The sequence below is a fragment of the Amblyomma americanum genome, chromosome 5 (assembly GCF_052857255.1).
Source record: "Amblyomma americanum isolate KBUSLIRL-KWMA chromosome 5, ASM5285725v1, whole genome shotgun sequence".
Lineage (NCBI taxonomy): Eukaryota > Metazoa > Arthropoda > Arachnida > Ixodida > Ixodidae > Amblyomma > Amblyomma americanum.
The window spans coordinates 166552727-166575066 of NC_135501.1; the positions used below are offsets into that span (position 1 = coordinate 166552727).

Below are 22340 nucleotides of genomic sequence, written 5' to 3' on the forward strand. Positions count from 1 at the left end.
AATATATTTTCACATGCCACAGCTACAGCCAGCTGACATGCGAGATACCTGGCAGATGCTCTGCCTCTGCTGTTCAAAGTGGTACAAGGTATCGCCAATGCAAGGCATGTGGGATTTGACATCCCAAAATTCTCGTTACCTGGAGCTCTCTCGCATGCACTAACACCACACAGCACACACGCATTTTTGTATTTCACTGCCATTGAAATGCAGCTGCCACGGGTACAAATTACAAGGGTCGTTCGATAAAAATAGTGAAAAAGAATTACAAATACATTGGTTCGGGGAAATGATGCTTTAATTTTCTACGTAGTCCCTTTCCAGCTCCGTACATTTTGTCTAGTGATGCTCTGATTTTTTTTATCCTCTCGAAAAAATCGGATGTCTCGAGGTTCCAAAAGTAGTCTTTTAGAATGCTGATTACCTCTTACTCTGATCAAAACTTTTTTCGCACTGAGCAAATTCTTCAGGCTCGGGAGCAGGAAGAAGTCACATGGGGCCAAAGCCGAAGAATAAGATAGCTGAGGCACCAAGTTGAGGCCTGATTGGTGATATTTGGTGACTGCAACAACTGACCTGAGGGGCGGAGCGTTGTCGCGGTGAAAGTGAAGTTTTTCTGTGCTTGGCCGTTTAGTATGAAACCCTTCTTCCAATCGACCCAGAAGTGTTGCATAGTATGGTCCCATTAACTTTTTGTCACTTTTTCGGTAGTCATTACAGATTACCCTTAGGAATCCAAAAGACAGTGGCCGTCATCTTTCCAGTCACAAACTGTCTGCCTTTTTTGGTGCCGTTTCATCAGGCTTTGACTGCTGTTTAGAGTCTGGTGTCTAATAATGTATACAAGCCTCAGCAACGTCACAAATTGATACCAAAAGTACTGTGGGTTACGAGAAAGCATCGATAAACACTGCTTAGAGATGTCTGTCCGGATGCGCTTTTGGTCAATGATCAGCAATCGCAGTACCCCATCAGCTTATTCATCTCTAATGTCTAACGAGACACCTACAGTCTAGGCTATCTCGCACACTTTCACTCGCCAGTCTTCCACTTTTGATACCATTTCTGAATGGCGACGTCCAGGACATGGATCACATTGAGTTGAAGTTCGGTCATGTTTATATCAATAATCCAGTATAGTGAATAGCCTTCAACCATGGTGCAGAGTCTGCACAATGTTTGGAATAGAAATATTTCAGCACTGCACAAAATTCACCTTTCTTTTTTCATTTTGGCAAAAATCGCCACAGAGCAAACAGCTGTCAAAAGCTTACTGATGGTCGGTGCTGGCAGAAATGAGCTCTGACTGCATGTGATGGTCACTCCAAGCGCCATCTGGGAGAAAACTGAATTGTGGCACCATCTCCTGTTACTTTTACCCTACTTATCGAACAACCCTCATACTCTGTGTACCTTCAGTAACAATCCCAAGAATACACCCTGCTCACCAAAGAGCAAGTAGAACCAGTCACGGTTGATCTCCTCGGGTTTCTGAGGCTGGGAGCTGCGAGACAGGTGCAGAAACGAGGCCCCTCCACGCAGTCCCCCGGTCCCGAGGCCATCTGGTGGGGCCTCCTGGTGCAGGCCACCTTCAAAGCCACCGCCCTGTGTCAGCCATAGCGATGCGGCATGCAGAATGGGCGGCCATGCATCTTGGTAATGCGGCCTCGCCGACTCCACCGTGTCGGACGTGTAGAAGGCGCCGCCATCGTGAGGAAGTTGGCTCGAAAACTCTGTAAAGGGTTGAAAATGTGGCTTCTTATGATGCCGGAGTAAATGCCAGAGAGAGAGAGCATAGTGACACCACAAACCGAGGCACGAAAAAAAAAATTCCACAACCACACATTAGGACTAGCCATGAAATAACCAGAAGCAGCAGTACTAACTGATATCCACTGTACTTATATCCAATTGCGTGCTTGCTGCCATTGCTCTTTCTCTCACAATGTGGTCACAGAATTTCTGCCTTTTCCTCCTTCGAAATACAATATGCATCTCATATGCAGAATTCTGCTCTAGAAAAAAAGACACTGACACCGATCAGGTCACATGTCTTGATCAGCAGCATGCTAGTCAAAAACAGAGCAGTTAAAAGTTGGATTTGTGGCTTTAGAGTACAGTATTAGGGTGTGTTTTTATTACCTAGCGCCTAATAGCTGACCATATTTAAACAAGATTCTAGTTGGGTAACTAAAAGACTTTGCGAGATTCTGCAAAAGCCTGCACTGCTACAACTGGGCTCAAGTAATGATGATGAATTTGTAATGACACATTGGCAGCTTGGCCAAGGCACAAGGTGCCAATGTGTATTTGCCTACGCAATGTGAAGGTCAAAGACCCACTTCCTAAGCATTTCACCCCACAGAAGCTGACTGACTCTGGAGTCAGTTACAATAAACTTGAACTGGGGCACTTCTGAGGTGCGGTGCCTGCTTTTTCTTGCATGCATGTTGGGCAGGAAAGAACGAACGTCAATACTTGTAAGGTTCCTCAGCACCTTTTCAAAGTCACTGGGGATTCTTGAGAATAAACCAACTGAGAACCTCCTGATTATGATAAAGGAAGCACAAGTCATGCAAGGACAGCAAAGAAGGATCATAAGAGAAGGCTTCCCATCTAAAATACGGTCACATTCTCACATTCTTTGCATCCCGAGAACCTCCCACTCCAACCAAGCTACAAAAAGAAGACAGCATATAAAGGGTACGACAGTAGTACTTAACCCCTTCAGCACAACGCAAAGTGACTGATGGCTGCAGCACAGCAGGGGTACGAATAAACTGCAGACAAAGGATACACTATGCGGCTGTGTGCACCTAAGAATTGTACTTGTCATATAGGTTTACAAAAATGGGTGATCCATGAACTATTGCTTAGGCTAATTTTGGTAGTTCATCCTTGCACTGTGCTGCTGCATTGCAACATGGCCTTTGAAATAATTAATTGCTCTCTGAACAGGGTAGGTCTGGCTGACACGCTTGGCTTGAGTTAATGATTAAGGCTTACCTGCGGGCAATGATAGTAAGGCGTGGTCCTTGAGAGCAGCCAGCCAGTAGCGGCTCAGGCAGAGAAGCTCAGGAGCAACCAGCTTCAGCAGTGACTCTCTGCCACCCACGTCGTCTTCGTTGGCATCGGACTCTTCCAGGTCACTCGAGTCCCCGCTGGCTCGCTTAGGCGGCGACCTTTCGTGCTCTTTCTCCATGGCCACTATGTACACCTGTCGCAAAGTCCACACTTCATTAAGCTCGCTGGCAATGGTGTCATTTTGAAAGGGCAGCCAAAGCAAAAACAGAAATACAAAAATACACAGATGCCTAGCGGCCGTTTTAACAAATGCCAGCGCAGAACGGGATAGTACACAGAGAGGAAAACCGCACACAACTAGCCCAGTCACGAGCCAATAAACAAGAATAACAACACAAACCAAGGACAAGGACACAGAGGAGACGACTGCATGTGACAAATTGAATGCACTCAGTGGCTACAGAAGAACAAGGATGAACGAAGACAGAATGGGATGCAACATTAACTGGCTGTTTCTTGAAAAGACAGCACATGTTCCGTCTTCTATGCGTCCTTGTTTTCAGTGTGGACTGCCGCTTTGCTTTCTTAGATTATGAACCAGCAAACCCTGTGGCATATCCAGCCTTCGTCAAAAATGTACAGCCCAAGGGATTTGCATCCAAGCTGAGTAGTGAAGCCTGCAGCACCCCTGGAAGTTCTAAGGTCCGGAACGGTGGGGACTAGACAAGAGATCTGGAATGCGGCCTATGCCAAATGAGCTACAAGGCCCAGAAGGAAACCTGGCAGGCTGTGTATTTTCGACAAAGGCTGTACTGCCGAGTCCTTAGCATTCTCCTCCGTTTTTGACTCCAGGCCTCTGTGCAAAAGTGTTTTGTGAAGTCGGAACTCTGTCCCCTGACTCTTCTCACCTCTGCCCATGCCTTGAGAATGGCCAGCTTCTCGAGGGTTGAAGCGCTCTCATTGTAGAGCAGCGAGTTGGCCCCCTTCTGCAACTTGGTCAACGAAGATACCAGCAGCTGGTGGACGCGCCGCAGGTCATTCAGGTCGCGAGCCACACCACTGCCAATCCATGCACTGCAGACCTGCACATGAGAGAGAAAAAAACTCTTGAATGAAAAAGCTTATTATGCGCATCATAATGAAGGGCTCTCAACCATTTTTTTACTATAACTGGTTTTCCTTAATGCGCACTAAAAGCTCAGTAAGCATGAGCATTTGTGCATTTTGTCCTGTAAAAATGCAGCTGCTTCACCCATGAAACAAACCAGTCGTCTCAAACTGCACAGAATCCCACACTCAATGAGACACCACAGCACACTCCACAAGCAGGAAGTGAGAAGCGCAGCTGCTGAGAATGTTGGACCACTCATTTTCTCGTGCACTGCTCAGAAACTACACAGTGCAGCTGCTGGTGCACTGTTCATTCTCAATGCAAGGCAGCTTAGACTGTTCTTCAGCTTGGATGACTTGCAAGTGTCACACGCAAACCAGAGCACCTTGGTTCGCTTCCCAGGAGGACAAAATGGTACCATTCATGTTTAAACACGAGGGACTGGTCATGCAGAATGCACATCACGTCAGTGGCCACATATCGGTGTCACACCACAACCTTTCCACATACCTGACAGGCCATGGCTGTGACGTGCGATGGTGTTTCAGGTGAGAAAGCAGGGCGCAGCGCTGCTCCAACCTTTTGCCACGGAGAAGCAGGAAAGAAAAATAAAAGGAGTGGATTAAGCCACTGTTGCTCAACATGAAAGAAGTGACGCTATGCACCGTGCCCTAATCAGGCAAGCATGAGAAGCTCACCTGTGCCTGGTACTGCTCCAGAATGACATGACCGGGGAACTCTGGCTCAGGCACTTGCGAGAACTTGTCGATGATGAGCTTTAAGAACAACAAGAACAAGCTTACACCAGGGGCCTCATTTTGGCTTCTTTTAGTTATTTGGGTGTGCAAAAAGTTATTGCGGTCTACCCTTTTCCACCATCTTGAGAGCCAATGTAATTCAAACTCCCGTATGTACTGCTCATGACAAACTGCATGAATGAATGCCTCCAAAAAGCACTAAAGTGGATTTGTATCTTGACCCTCTCGATTTGCTACACAACTTCTACTTGTTAATAAAGACCAGAAATATTGAAAATAAACACCCAGACATGAACTAAAAAATCTGCTCTTTAAAGTTATACACTTCACCAATTTAATTACATCTCAGAACAAAACCTAAGGTTTCACATGCTCTGAAGGCAGAGACAATGTTTACACTAATTCCCAAGAGGCCAAAAATTTGCCCATATGCACTAAGTGCTGTTTCTGTATGCCCTTTGGCAAGAAATAAACTTGCAGTAATTTTAGGGAATTCATAAATTCATATAATGGGTGAAATTTTGATCCTCAAAATCGGAAACATGAAGAAGCACAGAACAACATTTTCAAGAAATCAAATTTTATAACAGTTCTCTGGCCTCGATGCCAGGGTTCTAAACCTGCAAACACAACCGACACGCACATGCACCCACCTGCAATGTTTTCAAGCCTTCCAAGCGCAGGGGATCACTATCTGAAGTGGCTGCCATGAATGCCATGCGGACCAAGTCTGAGAGATGCAGCACCAGGAAGTCCTCTGCAAGCAGACCAAGCGTATGGCAACACCTGCTGTTAATTGTTAGGCTACAGACTAGCAAACGGAACACACAAGCTAAGCACAAATGTATCAAACACAGTGCAACAGGTACAGAAAGTGTGCATTTCCATTTGAATGAGAAGGGTTGCACAAATGAGAACACTAAACAAGGCAACATGACACTGATGCAAGCGTCTTCATTAAAATAAAAATGCACCAACTCTCTAAACTACAGCCTTCTGCAGGTCTGAACAAAAGGGCCAAATGGAAAACCAAAGACATACTGTATACTGATGTGGCCAGCTGCGAAGTATACTGCTTCAGTGGACAACGGGAGAGACAATGGCCGGGCTGCTACGATTGGTGCACTCAAAACAATGTTTTCTGGGGGTCATCCTTAGGCGTATTCCTTGCCACTTCCAAACTATTTTCTCAGCTTTAAGAGTGTGATTAAGGCTCCAATTAAGAGATTTCAACTAGCACTGGCTACTAACTGGTTCTTTCTCTTTCCAGGCAGGCCACTGTAGTGGTGGCCAACTACCTTGAGCATCTGCTTTGTGTGGGTCTTTAGCCCCACCCTGTGTACACCAAAAACACGTTAGCCAGGGCCCTCTTTGGCCAAGATGCCCTTGTGCTAATAAGATAAAATCACCATCATAATCATCATCATGACTGCAAGCAGGCACTGCCACAAGTAGTGGAACGAAATTTTCCTCATGCAAGATTTCGCACTGTTACAGATATAAATATGGTGCACTGACTTTACAGGGCGCTACATAACAGGACACTCTATATAGCATATGCGAAAGAACAGCCTCACGTTTTGGATTGAGTGAGCGCTCTTCCCGTGCCAGAGTGAGGTCAAAGTGGGCCTTGTGGCCCTCGCACAGCGTGATGATCTTGTGCAGGGACTCGGCGGCAAAGACCTTGGTGGGCCACCGCGGTCCCACTGCTGGATGTGAGATGGGCTCCTCTCCAGCCTTGATGGCCTCTTCATCATCATCGAATTCATCCGCATTGTCAGCATCTCCTTCCCTCTCAGGTGCGGCAGCCACAGTAGATGCCAACGTGTCTGCAGCAACATTTTTGAACACCCCGAATTACCGAATCTGAGCTCCTTTAAAAAAAAAAGCGGTTGCTGCCCTTGCTTACAAATGCATGACAACAAAGGCTGGTTCATGGGTGAAAACACGCAGGATAAAGCCCAATCAGGCCGTCTGTTTTATGCAAGCCTGCTTTTTATATATTATTTGTGATAGGGTGGGGCAGAGTGTTAAAAGGTTTGCACGCACAAACAAAATTTCGCAATTTATGCACTGAACTATAAACCAATACCACCTCAGTTTACAATTTCCTCGGTTTTATGTTAAGACCGATCAAAATGATACTGTACAACTTGAACTCAGCAGAATTTCCTAGTCAATGCATATGGCTCTGGGTGACAATAGGTAATTACATTTGCACTGTACAAAATGAACACAAAGAAATCGCACAAAACAGGATGACATGGCTGAAGCACAAACTTGTACAGTGCGAATATTGCAACAGTTGTAGGTAAATTATTAAGCAAGGTCTTGTGTCTAGGAGGATGAAAAACAGGAGAGAAGATAAAAGAGAACTGAAAGGGGCACCATCTTTCGAGTGACGGTTTAAGAGAACCCACTCATGTTATTTAAATAGCGTTTTGCTTAAACCACCGTCTAATCCACCTAATCCTGAAGAGCCGTCAAGTGATAAATTTATCAGCTCTAACTGCCCAAATGTTCAATTCAAAAACACTCCGGATAAACTGAACTGCGACAGACTGACCGAATGATTTTATTTCAGTGCACACCCAACCAGCTCACTGGTTGTGCCCGACCAACGTTTCGACCAATTCCAAATAGTATCAAATGACGAAATGGCTCTCTGTCAGTGGCCAATTATGGAGGTATGAGGGTCTTAAAATTTTTTTTCTTACTTGTTAACATATCTTGCTGAAACTTAGCATGCAGGTATATCATAGGATGCTGATTTTGAATATCTATTAAGATTTCAAATACCTTACCTGGAAGGAAAAATATGCCAAATCAACATATCCTAATTAGGTCATTTCTTACGGGCCTTTACAGTAATTTATCAGTAAAAGAAAGCTTTTTTAAGAATAAGCTAACATTTGCAACGGCCCACAGCACATCTTAAAGCTAATAAAATGGCTATAAATTTGTTTTGTTGATAAAAAATGGATAGCAAAGTTGGAAAGAAAAATCAATGTGGCAGTAATTATCACAAACTTGGCCTAATTGCTAATCTATCATGTTTAAAAGAAAAAGGAAAGCTTTAGGATGTGCGGTGGATCTTTGGAAATGTCTAGATATTGTTAAAGAAGCTCCTTTTAACTGAGAAATTATCACAAAGGCCCGTAAGAAATGACCCAATTGGGATGTTATTTTGCTATAAATTTCTTTCCAGGTGAGATATCTGAAATCTAAATGCGTATTTGAAATCAGCATTCTATGATACATCTGTGTGCCAAGTTTCAACAGGTTGTGTTGACAAAAAGAATCAAGTTTTTAAGACCCTCATCTCCCCTTAAATGATTGGTTCTGATCAGCCACTGCCCGATCGTTGACTGATAATAAGTGACGTACTGACCGGCTGATCTTGAAGTGCCATAAACCAATCGGCTGGATAACTGTGAAGACTGACCAACTAATTGCGAAGAGGCACAAAGTGAGCGAAACATACATTGTAACAGATTGATTCTAAGGTGCTCCTGATCAATTCGAAAATTTTGAAACATACCGTGGCTCATTCCAGCGTCATACTCACTCATATATTTCGGCAATCACTTTCAACAGGCGAGATACCATATGAGTGGAAAATTGGAAAAGTTATTCCAATTTTCAAATCCGGTGACCGAACTGACGTTGCTAACTATCGCCCAATATCTCTGACATGTATATCTTGCAAACTTCTCGAACACATCATTGCATCCAACACGGCATTACATTTAGAAGGCAACGGTTTCTTCTTTTCAAAACAACATGGGTTCAGAAAAGGGTTATCATGTGAAACACAACTACTCGAATTTACTAATGAGCTTTTTCACGGTATGGACGAAAATCTTCAAATCGACTGTATATTCCTAGACTATGCTAAAGCCTTTGACCGCGTTCCACACTGTCGTTTAATAGCGAAACTCTCATCATTGCGCCTCGATTCATTAACAATTTCTTGGATAAGAAACTTTTTATCATTTCGAAAACAATACACTTCTATTGATAACCATTCATCCCATTTAATTGATGTAACATCAGGCGTACCGCAAGGTAGTGTAATAGGCCCGTTACTTTTTCTGATTTACATCAATGACCTCCCATTAGGCATTACCTCAACACTCAGAATGTTTGCAGACGATTGCGTTATTTATCGCAAAATCCGCTCCTTTAATGACCACATCGCCCTTCAAGAAGATCTACATCGCATTAATAACTGGTGCTCATCATGGCTAATGTCCCTTAACACTGATAAATGCCAGTTAATGACATTTAGCCGTAAACGGTCTAATTACCTTTTCACTTACTCGCTTAACAACAGTCCAGTCACTCTTGCGTCATCGTACAAGTACCTTGGCGTTCACTTTTTATCTAATCTCTCATGGAAAACCCACATAGAAAAAATTGCTGCCAAAGCTAGCCGTACATTAGGTTATTTAAAGCGTAACCTCAGAGGTGCGCCTTCTTCCACACGCCAGCTCACATATCAGACACTCGTCCGCCCTCAAATTGAATACGCATCTTCCATTTGGTCACCTCACCAACAGTACCTAATTAATTCCCTAGAGCGCGTACAAAATCGTGCCGCTCGCTTCATTTCTCGCAACTATTGCCGACATTCCAGTATAACTAACATTAAGGCTTCGTTACCCCTTCCATCCTTAGAATCTCGCAGAACAATAGCACTTATCTGCCTCTTCCATAAAATTGTTTACAGCCATCATTCCTTCACACTACCCCTTACAAAACCGGCCCGCACATCTCACCGATTGCATAATCACCTCAGTTTTAAGTGCCTTTCGGGAAGGACCACTGCATTCAACTCATCAGCCCTGCCCCGTGCAATCATTTATTGGAATAGTCTTCCTGATAACATTGTTCACATCTCAGATCATGTTATTTTCAAAGAAAAAATAAGTAGCATTTTCTTCTGAAGTGTGTTCTGTAGTGCGTTTTTCAATTTAGTTCTATTTTCTGGTTGGTTGCTTGTTCTTTGTATAACGATGTTAAAATAACCATGTTCTACTTGCTTCTTTTTCCCACCCCAGTTATGTAACCCCCCTCACATAATACTCCAGTCGGAGCCCGTGAGGTATTTGAATAAATAAACTGACTGACGACTGCAAGTGACTGCGCAGGCACCAACCTGCGGCCGTCAGGACGTCCTTGCAGAGGCCCAGCCACTGCCCAAGGCTGTCGTCCAGCATGGCCTGCAGCATGCTGGTCAGGGAGTCATGCAGGTGGGACACCAGCCGCGGGTCCGTCTCCCGATCGAGCAGTGCAAACAGCACACCCGGCAGCCCCACCTCCCATGGCAAGGGCGCACCTTCGCTGGCCCAGCGCTGCTGCTGCTGCTGCTTCTGCTGGTTGGAGCCCCCTTTGCCTGCGAGCAAATGACGAGCAAAAAAAAGAAGAAAAAGCACTGCTTACCCACACAGTGTGCATCATTCTTGCACAGAAAGTGTCAAGGATGGCAACTTCAACAAGTACCGAGACTTCTCATCATGCGCCGGGTAATCTGCGGCCCACGTATAACGTTCTCAGACAAAACAACTAAATCTATCAATGATGACTATCACAAGTGTTGTACTACAATTTTGAGAGCATGCAGTAGAGTCTAACTGCCGTTACTTCGGAAAACTGGATAATTAAAACTCTGTCCAATCCCGTCAAACGCATTTACTATTTATTCTATGGCATGAAATTCATGTTAATTTGAAGAAACCTGACCATGCTTCAGTTAATTTGGACAGGTGCCAGTGCTGGCACATGCAGGGGGTACTGCAGATATGGTAATGATGATGATCACTGAGATAATCAGAAGTTGGGCAACAGTGGGACTGGTGTCCAATCGAAATGTAAAGGCTCTGTACTGATTGCTACGACCATCAGTCAAGAAGAGAAGGTAAGATGAGGTGCATTTTTGTTTTGTGCTACGCCCCACCATTCTGTTTATTTTCGTTGCATGCATGTCGTGGACTGTGCTGTCAGTCGCCTGTGTATTTTCGCAGGAACTTTAATGATATTACACTACGTCATTTACACGCATGCAGAGAGTGTCTTGTTTTTTTTTTCTCAGGGTGTGTGTGTGCGTGTGGTGGAATGAGGGAGGCTACTGATGCCATGAGTGTCCTAGAGGAAATATTTTTTTGATGGAACTGACAGTGTGCAGATACTGCACTATTTCACAGAACTGCAAAACACAGTTATTGCTACGAAAATTATTGCCACAGGAAATAATCAACAATTACACATTTTTTTCAAGAAATACTGGTATATTGATTAGAAATATTTAATTAAGCTTTATCATCATTCTCCCTAACAATTCCACACTTGGTTAATTCAGACATTTTCTTCAGTCCCATGACATCTGAATTAACAAGATTTTCTGTATTCGTTTCTCTTGCTGGGGTTCAGCACAATAATCTAGCGCAGGTAAACTCACAGAAACGCAGTAAAATTTCCTCTTAAAAAAAAGAAAGGAAGATCTGCTTTTCCTCTGGTTGCATCAGATTTCAGCAAGGCAAGCAAAGCTGCCCGGTGAAAGCCACAGTCACAATGAAAATAAAAAAACGTGACCTCAACCTCGCACAGCTAATGAAGCTGCCATGCTTAGCGGTACCTGAGTTGTGGGTGGCATTTTCCTTGGCCCAAGAGCTGGCATGCTCGCAGACTTCTCGAGCCTCCCTCTGGGATAGCTGCCTCAGGCAGGCCACGGCTGCCCGCCTCAGGAGCAGGTGCGGACAGTTGAGCGCACTCTGTGGGCAGGTGGGGAAGCACACTTTAGCACCCCAGTGGGGCTTAAGGACTCAACTGACAGAACCACCTTAAATTTCTCTTTGCTTCTGGGAGAAAGCCCTCATACTCGCCATAAATAGTAATGTTTGCCACGTTAACCTGCAGAGCAACAGAGGAGAAATAACGGTAAACTGTGAAACCTGCAGCCGTCTATCTCCAAGAACACCAGACTAGCACACTCAAGTCCCGTGTTGAACGGACACACTCCACACTAAAAACAAACAAAATTGCATACATTATGCGGCTACGAGAAAAGCCAGAAAGGTCATGCTAGTTGTTTACTTTAGGAAGTGAAAACAGTTTGCACAGCATCAACATTACCGTGATGTCTCTGCTTTACTGTCTCTTGGGCAGAATCTAAGTGTTTAGAATACACGAGCATCAATATGAATGTAATCTAAATTAACATACTTTTGGGTGGGCTGTCAGGCATGCATGCCATAGTGGAAAGGGGTGATTAAGTTAAACCACTTGGCATGTTATTTATTTCCCATCAAGATCTCAGTACGTGGGCACGTTTTCATTGTTTTTTCTCCACCAAAACTGCGCTGCGACAGCCAGGAATAACACCCATGAACTCATGATGGACAGTGCAGTGCCGGATGTGCTGAACCATCACAGCAGGTTAGCATCATCATCATCATCCTAATTATGCCCACTGCAACATACTCTCCACCAACCCTGTCCTGTGCCAGCTGCGTCCGCCTTATCCTCGCAAACTTCCCAATCACTTCCACCCACTGCTGCGTTTTCCATCTCTGGGAATCACAATAAGCAGCTTAGTGGAAGATATTGGCTGTCGTGCAGCACTCACACTTACACAGAGCACGGGAACGAGGGATGACAGGTTGACGTGGCGCGGCGCAAACATGTGCAGCTGCTGTAGGCAGGAAATGGCCTCAGTCTGCACCAATGCATCGCCATGATCCTGCATGATGCTGCAGGCGACCAGCAGTGATGACCGGGCCGTGCTGATGGAGTTGGTATTGCCTGCACGGGGCACAACAAGGAGCTCAGTGCATATTTAGCTTCCACCAAAAAAAAAATGTGCCACAATTTCACAATTTTAAAGAAACACTGTTATTGAAGACCCAATCGCCAATTAAGACTACCGAGCTTGGCCTCTTTTCAGCTAGCCACAAAATGTTTATGATATGGTACTGCAATGAGCATAGCATTCATAGAGCATGCCTCTGCATTAAGAAATTTAAAAGTCATTTAAATGCAGAATCTTCCACAACTTTCTTAGTGTTATGAATGATTCTTATTCCTTTCTTTTTTACTTCTCTCACTAAATTTTCAGCGATGGAAGCAAGTGGTCACAATGTTCTAAAAAAAATAATATTCTTAGTATACAGTCTTAGTATACAATGGCAGAGGTAAAAAAACCACTTCTTTAAGGGGAGACGCTCTCAAGCAAGCTCTTTTTCAACAATGAAGTTAGGAGGAATTTTAGCTCGTTTTATGTTTGTAATAATTCATTTAATAGCTACAGTAGTTGAATTTCTATGCTCTATGAAATGTATAATCAACAACTTTCTTATGCATACCACTGTGCACACAGTGCTGATGTCAGCTATTGCTTCTCCGCAATGGTTGTTATCATAAGCAACTGCAAGACCTGCAGGATGAGTGTTTCAGCTTGGAGATGTGGGTTGAGGAAAAAAAATTCATAGAAGATCAATGCAATTCAGGCGGCAAGGTATGCATTAGCAGTAGTGTTCCTTCCGGAGAGAGCAGCTGCTGCCGCTGATGTGTTCAGACCGTGCGAGCAGGTGGTGTGGTACAAACCATCAATCACCGTGTGATACTCCATACCCTTCCTCCACTTTCCCAATCCAATCCAGCAATCACAGTATGACAAGCCCGCCTCTCCACTCTCCCCACAACTTGACTCTGACTGGAGATAGTGGTCTCCCATTTCCCACCCGTCACCTCCCACCCTATCTCCCTTCCCAACTTTCCATCTCCTTCCCTCCTCTGAAAGTGGAAAGGGGATTTCCCTCTCACCACTCTTCCCCTCTCCAGCGGGGCTTCATACGCCAATGCCAGTCACTTTTGCGATAATGGCTGTTCTAATACAAACCATTAAATGTCCCAGACGATCAATACAAATCATGCAGCAGAGAATGCATTAGCACCACTGTTCCCCCCCCCGATGGTGTGGTGGCGGATCCAATACATCAACCACCATGCCACACATTGTGCCTCCTCGAGTCAATCCCGCTCGAACCAATCCAGTAATCACAGTTTGCCCTGACATACTCCCTTGCCGCTCTCCCCACCGCTAGACTTTTCCTGGAGACAATGGCTTCCTTCTTGCCACCCATCCCCTTGCACCGACTCACCCTCTCTCAACACCCCCTTTCTCTCTTCCTTCCTCCTTCTCTTTACTTCTCTCCACTTTAACACATTTCCCCCGAGGCTTCACGTGCTGGACACTTTTTCCACAAAAGGCGGTTCTAATGCTACCGCATCACACAAAACAGAAAAAACATCGGTAGAAGCTGCCCATACGATCACGTTCAACTCCTAAATTGTATCGGTAAACAATATGATGCATTATTGATTCACTACTGACGGGAAAGCAAGAATTCTTCCATTTAGATAAACAGCAACTTAAAGAGATGAAGAGGTGCGACCAAGCCAGAACTGAAAAATTCACAGAAAGCAACCCAACGAACTTCCAGTGCTAAACTGCACAAAGTTAAAACAGGGCTCTGCACCAGGACGCAACACATGCAGCTGTGACAGCAAGCACACCTTGCAGTTCGGGTCCAATGGTCGTGATGACGGCCGAGAGGCACTTGCCGATGCACTGGTGCACGTCAACGTGGGTGGGCGGCATGCTGAGCAGCAGCTTGAGCGCCAGCGAAAGGGTGGGCTCCACGTAGCTACGAAACATGGGCCCTCCGGAGTCCGCAATGAGGCCCAGGGCATGCAAAGCCCACACCTGCACACACATACACAAACACCTCAGCAAAGCACATTTTTTCATGCCCAGCAGGTGATGGCAGTGGTATGCTGGTTTTATTTATTTATATTTTATTTATACACAGTACCTACAGCGCCCTCATTGCGGCATTATTGTAGGGGGAAACATCATAAATAAGAACAAACATCTAGTACAAAATAAATTAGGCAAATGATGCGGTCTACACAGAAAATAGAATAAACCCATGCACACGGAAGCAAAAACAAACAAACAAACAAACAAAATAAAAACCATTGTAGAAAGGCAAACATACCCTAAACACACACATACACACACAAAAAAAAGATACATTTTAAAATACAGCACTGCTTAAAACATAATACACTCGGAGAAGAATTATTGCACTTATATTGACAGGTGGCTTTGCAAATCGGTCAGAAACGATGTAGGAGGAGCGGTAGCGACCCGCGAAGGGAGACAGTTCCAATCATGCACTGTTCGTGGGAAAAAACTATATTTGAATACGTTTAAACGGCAATTGTACTCGCGCACCTTAAGTGGGTGGTCAGTGCGGGCGGAAATGTAGCTGGGTTCACTAATGTATTTCTCTTTTGGAATTCCAGTTTTATTATTAAGCACATTATAAAAGAAAGAGAGTCTCAAATATTTGCGCCTGAAGAGACATATGGGCTATGAGAAGTGTCGTAATGACAAATTCCAGTATCATTTAGACCACATGGGTTCTTGTAACGTGTGCCAACATAGCGCGGCACTCAAAGGACTAATATAATTGATGTTTACCATGGTGCACTCATACTGTAACGTTATCAAAGCCGTAAGAAGCTGACAACACAACACGAAAAATGACCGGAACAGCATGCCAGGCCATACCTGAACCACGGGGGCATTCATGTCCTGTGCCAGGGCAAGCAGGATGCTGACACTCGTGTTCAGATGCTGGCCAGAGCCCATGCCGCCCACGTAGCGGTGCAGGCAGCCCAGGGCAAGGGAGTGACCCGTGCGAGACACTGCGTCTCGGGCAGTCTTGAGCCTGCAACACAGGCACCAACTTTCTGTCTTCTCTGCAGCAGATTGCAATTCACCAAGTGCCACAGAAAATCAAGATAGGTAGTAGCCCCCAAAAATTAGCAAACGATTATGCTTCTCGGTAATGTGATTTTTGAGTGCAGCTGCTGCACTACTTAAAACCGTAGGCGACCGGATATGGAACACGCAACGACAAATGGAAGCAGCTCTGGGTTTCGACCTGAGCAGAGCGATCCGTCACTGATAAGCCACGCTTTGGGCAAATAACAAGCGTATTTATAGCGCGTGTGGCGCCATCCCTGGTAAGAGACACGTCCCTTGCCAAAGACGTCATCATTTAGCAAACAACAGCGTGTGCTACTTAGGTGCTGCGTGTCGCCGCCACGCAACCTGCGTTTCACATACGGCCGGTCTCAAGAGAAGCACGTGCTTGCACTCATCTTGAGACCAACTGTGTTTCGCGCTACTAGCGTACGTGCCTCCTCCCCTTTTCTCCTCGTACTCTCTTCACAACACCATCTTTCATCCTCCACTGCACTCAGTGCTCGGTTACACCAACAACAAGGCATGCCACTCAAACCACGAACGGGAACCTAGGAGCTGTGCTCCAAAAATACTACTCCACTCAGCAGGTGGACAGTGCAATTAGCATCATAGTTCTAGTGCATGCGCTGTAGGCTTCGATCTGGTTTGCGTTTTTTTTTTTTTTCAAATAAATAAGTTGCAAGCCCAGAGCCATCTACTCGACATTTGTTCAGTTATCACCTTTTTTTCTGGTTTTTCATATAAACATGAACGACCAATGAGCCTTACAACACAGGCAGAATGATGAAAGCTGTCGTGAAACTAGTCCGTTCCTCTGTCCACCTACCTGTCGAAGCTGTCCTGTGCCATCTCAGCCACAAAACGGCCATCCCCGACAACCTGTGCCATGCGGCCCAGGGCCTCTCCAGCTGCACACCGCAAGATCGGATTCGGGTGGCTGAGGGCACCCTGCAACGAGGATTTGAATCAGACAGATGTTTGGGTGATAGATGCATTCCGCTGAAGAGATGACTGGTCAAAGTCAATTTTGCATGCGAATCTTTCCTCTGTTTCCAGACCTCTTTTGTGTTTCCACTATGTATTATATGTTTTCTTTAACTTTTATGCTGACCTGCCTGTTTCATGCATACGTACTGCCTCTGATTCAGTCCAAAGAAGTGCAATAAATATTGTTATCTGACATTATTTAACAGTACAGCAACCTAAAACAGAAAAATGATGGGGGCAACTTTGACAGAACTGAAGAGCAGAGTGGGATAGGGAACAATGATATCCTAGTTGAAACTAAAAAGAAGAATTGGGCATAGCAGGGCATGCAATGCAGAGAGAAAATAACTGATGATAACTGATGGTTCCCTAGGAAAACATCAGGTGGGCAGATAAGATTAGGAAGTTTGTATGGTGATAGGGCGGCCACAGCTGTAGCTGGGCTGATGATGACGAAGAAGAAATAATGTTGATGGCAACAGCGGTGATGGCGGCAGATTGAGTGGATAGCGTGGATGGGCCGTCATTCCATTACAGCTTACGTGGATGAGTCCAACTGCTGCCTTGCGAACATCTTCCCCGCCAAGCGAAGTCTTTGCCTCAGCCAATGCCTGCACAAAGATCCGGAGGAAGACCCCCGTTATTTTGCACTGTTTCACCTGACAGGGTCACTACACAGTATGTAGGAGCCATGCGGTCATCACATGAGCAAGAGCTACTCAAACGCCTAGGAAAAGAATTGGCAGCTGGCAGTGACTTGAATAAGAAGGGAAAACAATTTTTTTTTAAATCCTAGCACTGAAAAAAGACGTAGGTGTGAGCTGGTAAGTGTGTAACAATTGTGACTAACACTACCACCTGTTGGTGGCAAACAGCGCAACGACGCGGACAGAGTGCAAGAAAATACAGGACAAGCACTGACTCACAACTGAAATTTATTTAAGGAAAGCAGTAAATTTTATAGAAAAAGTGGCCAACTTATCAGCTAGTACCTAGACAAAACCCAAGTTTTCTACGTGGCATCGAGGTATGCAACCTCACTGTCATATAATGAAATAGATGGCTTACTGACACATAACCTTGTTTTTTTCTTCATGTGATATGCTTCCATAATCTCTCGTGTTAATCGGGACGGGTGTTTGTAGAGGATATCACAGTAAGGCAATGAAGGAAAACAAAATTGTCAGTCTCGAACATGGTCAACTAGATGATTAGATTTGTTAGCTTCCAGATTATTTGCATGCTCTTTCAAACGTGTATTGATGCAACGCCCCGTCTGCCCGACATATATTTGTCCGCATGACATTGGGATTTTGTACACAACCTCTTCTGCGCATGGCACATACATTGTTTCGTGCTTAACCCCACAAGTTGTTTCACATTCTTTTCGTTGTTCAGCCTTTCTTCCACTCTGTCCGCGTCGTTGCGCTGTTTGCCACCAATATGTACCACCAACTCGCCCGTTTGGCTATTGTGCTGAGCTACCACCTGGCTATACCGGCAAAACGTGTGATCAAAAGGGTCGATTAATGTACCTGGAATTTTTTTATTTAAATCTTTCACAATGCCCAGATGGTAAAATGCTGACAACAGTTTTTCTTTTTTTTTTCCGGTACTACTCAGAGAGCACAGCTTAAAGATGTAAAAGTAAGAAAGCAAAAAGAAAGACACAGACAATGCTGACAAAGAATCATTCTGGTCATGACACTGCATTTAAATACAGTAGTACCTCGTCTATTAAAACACGGTTAATTCAAATCCCGGATTATTCGAAGGATTTCTGTGGTCCTGCTTTTTCTAGTGTAAATTTTACTGATTTTACTGAATAATTAGAACCGGCAGCCTGCACCAGCTCAGTTAACTCCAAGATCCGAGGCACTATGTGGCAGTGTTCCACTTCGATTTCACTGTAAATCCGGTGAAGTGATGGCTGTCGATGCCGATTCCTGATAGGTAAAGCACCCAGCTCCAATACTAAAGCCGCCTCGGTCGATTCAGTCACCCTATATTAATGCAACTGGGTGGAGCGTGCACACCTGCTCATACCTGCAGGTGTTTCAGGTTACTGGCTGCTGTGACTATGCTGAATTAACTGGACGCCATTAGCTCCCAAGCAATGATGCATATAATTTGCCCTGGCACAGGCTGGTTCTCAGTAAGCAAGGGCCTCAAGCATCAAAGTGCTTATTTTTACACTGATACAGGACTGGTTCTGATGCTGGTTCTTTCATCCTCCAACTCTTCGCTACATAGGCACAGGTGCGAACAGAACTAAATGGAACATACACCTCTGTGCATTCGTGCCTGTGATGGCACATATGAAGGAATGCGGTGTGTGCACACAATCGTGTTCAGCTACACCAACCCATACTTGCGCATCATACCTTCCAATTTCCGCTAAGCAATGCGTAAGTAGGATTACAAAGCCACACCGAACTCCGCTTATTTCTCTTCAAGCCAGTACAGTGCATTTTGATACGGAAGGGAGTACGTGAGCATGTGGCACCTATTTCAAGCAACATGACTTTTGTTTTGCATTCACGAGATATCTCACGCCTGATGTAAAAACAGAAGACACACCGAGACTGTTGCATACTCAATGAACGTGTGGCATTCTACTCAATTATGATGTGCTCCCTTAGCTTGTGCTAATTCTCCACGCTCACCGGCTCCCTTGCCCTCCCTGTCCCAGTGCACAGCAAACCTACACAGAGAAGAAGAAACAAAAGAAACCAAAATGGTGTGCACACATGCCTTGAGGGCACTGAGCAGCGCAGTGAAGATGTTGATCTGGACGGCCTCCTGGCGGGTGGCCTTGGAGTGGCGCACGCACTCGGAGAAGTGGTCCAGCATCTGCAGCCTGTGCTTGAATGCCACGTGAGGGAACACAAGCCCATAGAGGACCACTGACATGTCGATCACCGCCACGCCCAGAGGAAGTGGGCCCGGAAGAGCATCACCCTGGGTGGGGGGTGCATGATTGATTTACTGACGGACGCATTGTTACACTAGCAGATAGACATATCCACTGACTAATTAATTAATTAATCTGCAAATCAGTTTATTCACGAAACAAGCAATTAATCAATTGATTTTTGGTTTACTGGTTTATGGGGCTTAACGTCCCAAGGCAGCTAAGTCTATGAGGGACTCAGTAGTGGAGGGCTCCAGATAATTTCGACCACCTGGAGTTCCTTAACATGCACTGACATCGCATAGTACATGGACCTCTAGTATTTCACCTCCATCGAAATGCGTCCGCCGCGGCTGGGATCGAAACCGCGTCTTTTGGATCAGCAGCCGAGCACCATAACCACTGAGCCACTATGGCAGCTGCAATTGATTTAACTATCGACAGGTTAACCGACAGGTTGATCAGCATGGTTTTATTCATGGTGTACAAGCACCGCCTTGGCTGAAGTTGCTAGAAATATGGTACAGGATTGAGCTGTGTAGCAAAATCAGGCAAAATGAGCAGTGCCCAAGGCCTGCACATTTCACACATTAAATGACTATGTGTACAAAGTTATTGAACTAGCTATGTTGGTGTACAAGCCAAATAGTGCATCTCATGCATGTCTTGTTTGACTTACAGCAATAGCAGCCATACATTTTTTACCACAATTAACAAGTTAAATTGATGTCGCTGGTTGAAACTTTTCTTTCTGGCTCATGATCAGACCTCAATTCTTCAACGTTTTTATGTCATTTTTGCAATGTGATATATTAACATTTCAGGGAAACAAAGCACGGCAACACAAAAAATCAAGGACAAGCAGAGAAACCCCAAAAGGACTGCTTCCTCACTCTGCTGTGACTGACCCAAACCAAAGCCACCCAAACCAGTCTTTCAATTTCAGGGTAAGCTGCAATATAAAACGAATGTGTAACAAATTCAAGATCAGCTTTCAGAACATACAAAACCAGGCAAAAATTTACAATTAGGCGCATGAAAGCCAGGGTCTACTATATATATATATTAAACACAGCTCACTGTCGTATATCATGCCTGCAACAATTACAGTGCAAAAAAAGTCTGCTATAGACGGGTGCAAGTCAAGAGAAAAGCGGCTTTTCCTGAAAAGGACCCCTCCCCCCCCCTATTTTTTTCCATTTCCCCCACCTACGGATGGTAAAATTATACCATTGCAATTGGTGAAATTTCATATGCCAGACACACATATGCTAGGCAGGATGCCAGTCTTAAAACTAACTTCCTTGTTTAAGGACAAATATTCATGAAAGTATAGTCTTGTGCAGTTTTTCAAGCTCACTTCAAACATTTAATTAGTTTTTCAGGTATATCACTTAGTTCTTGAATTCATTAAAAATAACTTTACATTGTTTAGGGTCACAATAGTGATAAAATGGCCCAGTAAAACATTACTTCATAAATCCAGTCAGGTCTTAAGCAGAACCATGCTAACGCAAGCCACTGCAGTCAGCAAATCTGGTAAGTCCAAAGCTCAGCACTTTTTATTTCTACCTCCAATAAATATATGGCTACTCTACGATTAGGCAATTGATTCTTTTAATTCTGAACTGATTAATTCCAGCCCCAAAGATTTAATTGGGAGATAAGGCTGGTTGACTGGCTCCTACAGTGCCTACAACTCATTAAAGCTGGTCATAAAACAATTTCAACAACAGCCCTGTGGTTGAGACATATTGCCCCCAATGTGCTCATTTAAGTTCACCTCGTGCAAACTAGTTGTTACAAGTGCAGCGGTGAAAGAGTGTACCTTGTTAAGCGACCTATACAGTGCAGTGGTGTCATGCTCCAAAGCCCCTGATCCTGAAGCACTATTTGGCTGCAACTGCAAGTAAAACAAAATAAAATGTGAGGTGGAAAAGAGTCTGGCAACAAGAGTTACTAGCGTACACTCCTGCTCCACGTAACAGCACTCTATACCCTTTGATGAAGTCATTCACATACACGTAAACAAAGAACTAGCACAAACTAATTAGAATAAAAATAACTTAATAACCAAATGATACTGACAAGTATTAATTCACACAAGAAAAGAAAGTGAAGTTATTATAAAAGGGATATAACACCAAATAAAGAAACTGGTTATGCAGCAAACACACAAGCAACAGTAACATACACACATATCACACATTCATGTACTTCATAACACTCCAATTCTGCAAAAAGAATGCAGAGAGGAAAAAAACGAACTAATCAGCACACCACTGACAACGAAGACAGGGCGACAAAATGCATTCATTTTCAAGCTGGAGTTTTTGGGATGCAGAACAGAGTTAAAAAAAATAAAAAACTGGAAGTAGCGTTAAGGTCAAACCGAAGCACATCACAGCACTGGGCCATGAAAGGCCTTTGTTCTGGTTACTGAGACGAGCCGACCATCCACTACTGCTGCCTCCTCCAAGCATGGGGCACAGCTACCAAAGGCAGCTTTTCTACAAAAGGTCGGCAGTGTTATGCGCAAGGTTACTGCTCCGCATGCGTGGCACGTGCAACACAGCATCCACGTGGCTTGCACGCAAATATGCAGGGATGACGCATGCCGTCCCAGCCGTCCGGACAGCAAGCTAGCAAGGAGGGCGCACTTTGGCGAGCGTCAGCCGGTACTCACAAAGGACTTGTCCGACTTCC

At 44.6% G+C, this 22340-nt stretch overlaps 1 protein-coding gene across 3 annotated transcripts in view; it reads right to left on the reverse strand.

The window, feature by feature from the left end:
• The window catches only part of LOC144132956 (HEAT repeat-containing protein 5B), a 55333-nt gene that overhangs the window by 12451 nt on the left and 20542 nt on the right, over positions 1-22340 (reverse strand). For all 3 annotated transcript variants that reach the window (XM_077665711.1, XM_077665709.1, XM_077665710.1), the window contains 16 exons: positions 21463-21537; positions 19475-19681; positions 17263-17331; positions 16560-16681; positions 15533-15692; positions 14470-14659; positions 12527-12696; positions 11531-11666; positions 10055-10291; positions 6471-6722; positions 5547-5650; positions 4834-4911; positions 4646-4714; positions 3933-4106; positions 3007-3217; positions 1449-1733 (listed from right to left, as the gene is read on the reverse strand). In XM_077665711.1, coding sequence (XP_077521837.1) covers positions 1449-1733; positions 3007-3217; positions 3933-4106; positions 4646-4714; positions 4834-4911; positions 5547-5650; positions 6471-6722; positions 10055-10291; positions 11531-11666; positions 12527-12696; positions 14470-14659; positions 15533-15692; positions 16560-16681; positions 17263-17331; positions 19475-19681; positions 21463-21537 — 2539 coding nt within the window. The remainder of the gene's footprint in view (positions 1-1448; positions 1734-3006; positions 3218-3932; positions 4107-4645; positions 4715-4833; positions 4912-5546; positions 5651-6470; positions 6723-10054; positions 10292-11530; positions 11667-12526; positions 12697-14469; positions 14660-15532; positions 15693-16559; positions 16682-17262; positions 17332-19474; positions 19682-21462; positions 21538-22340) is intronic.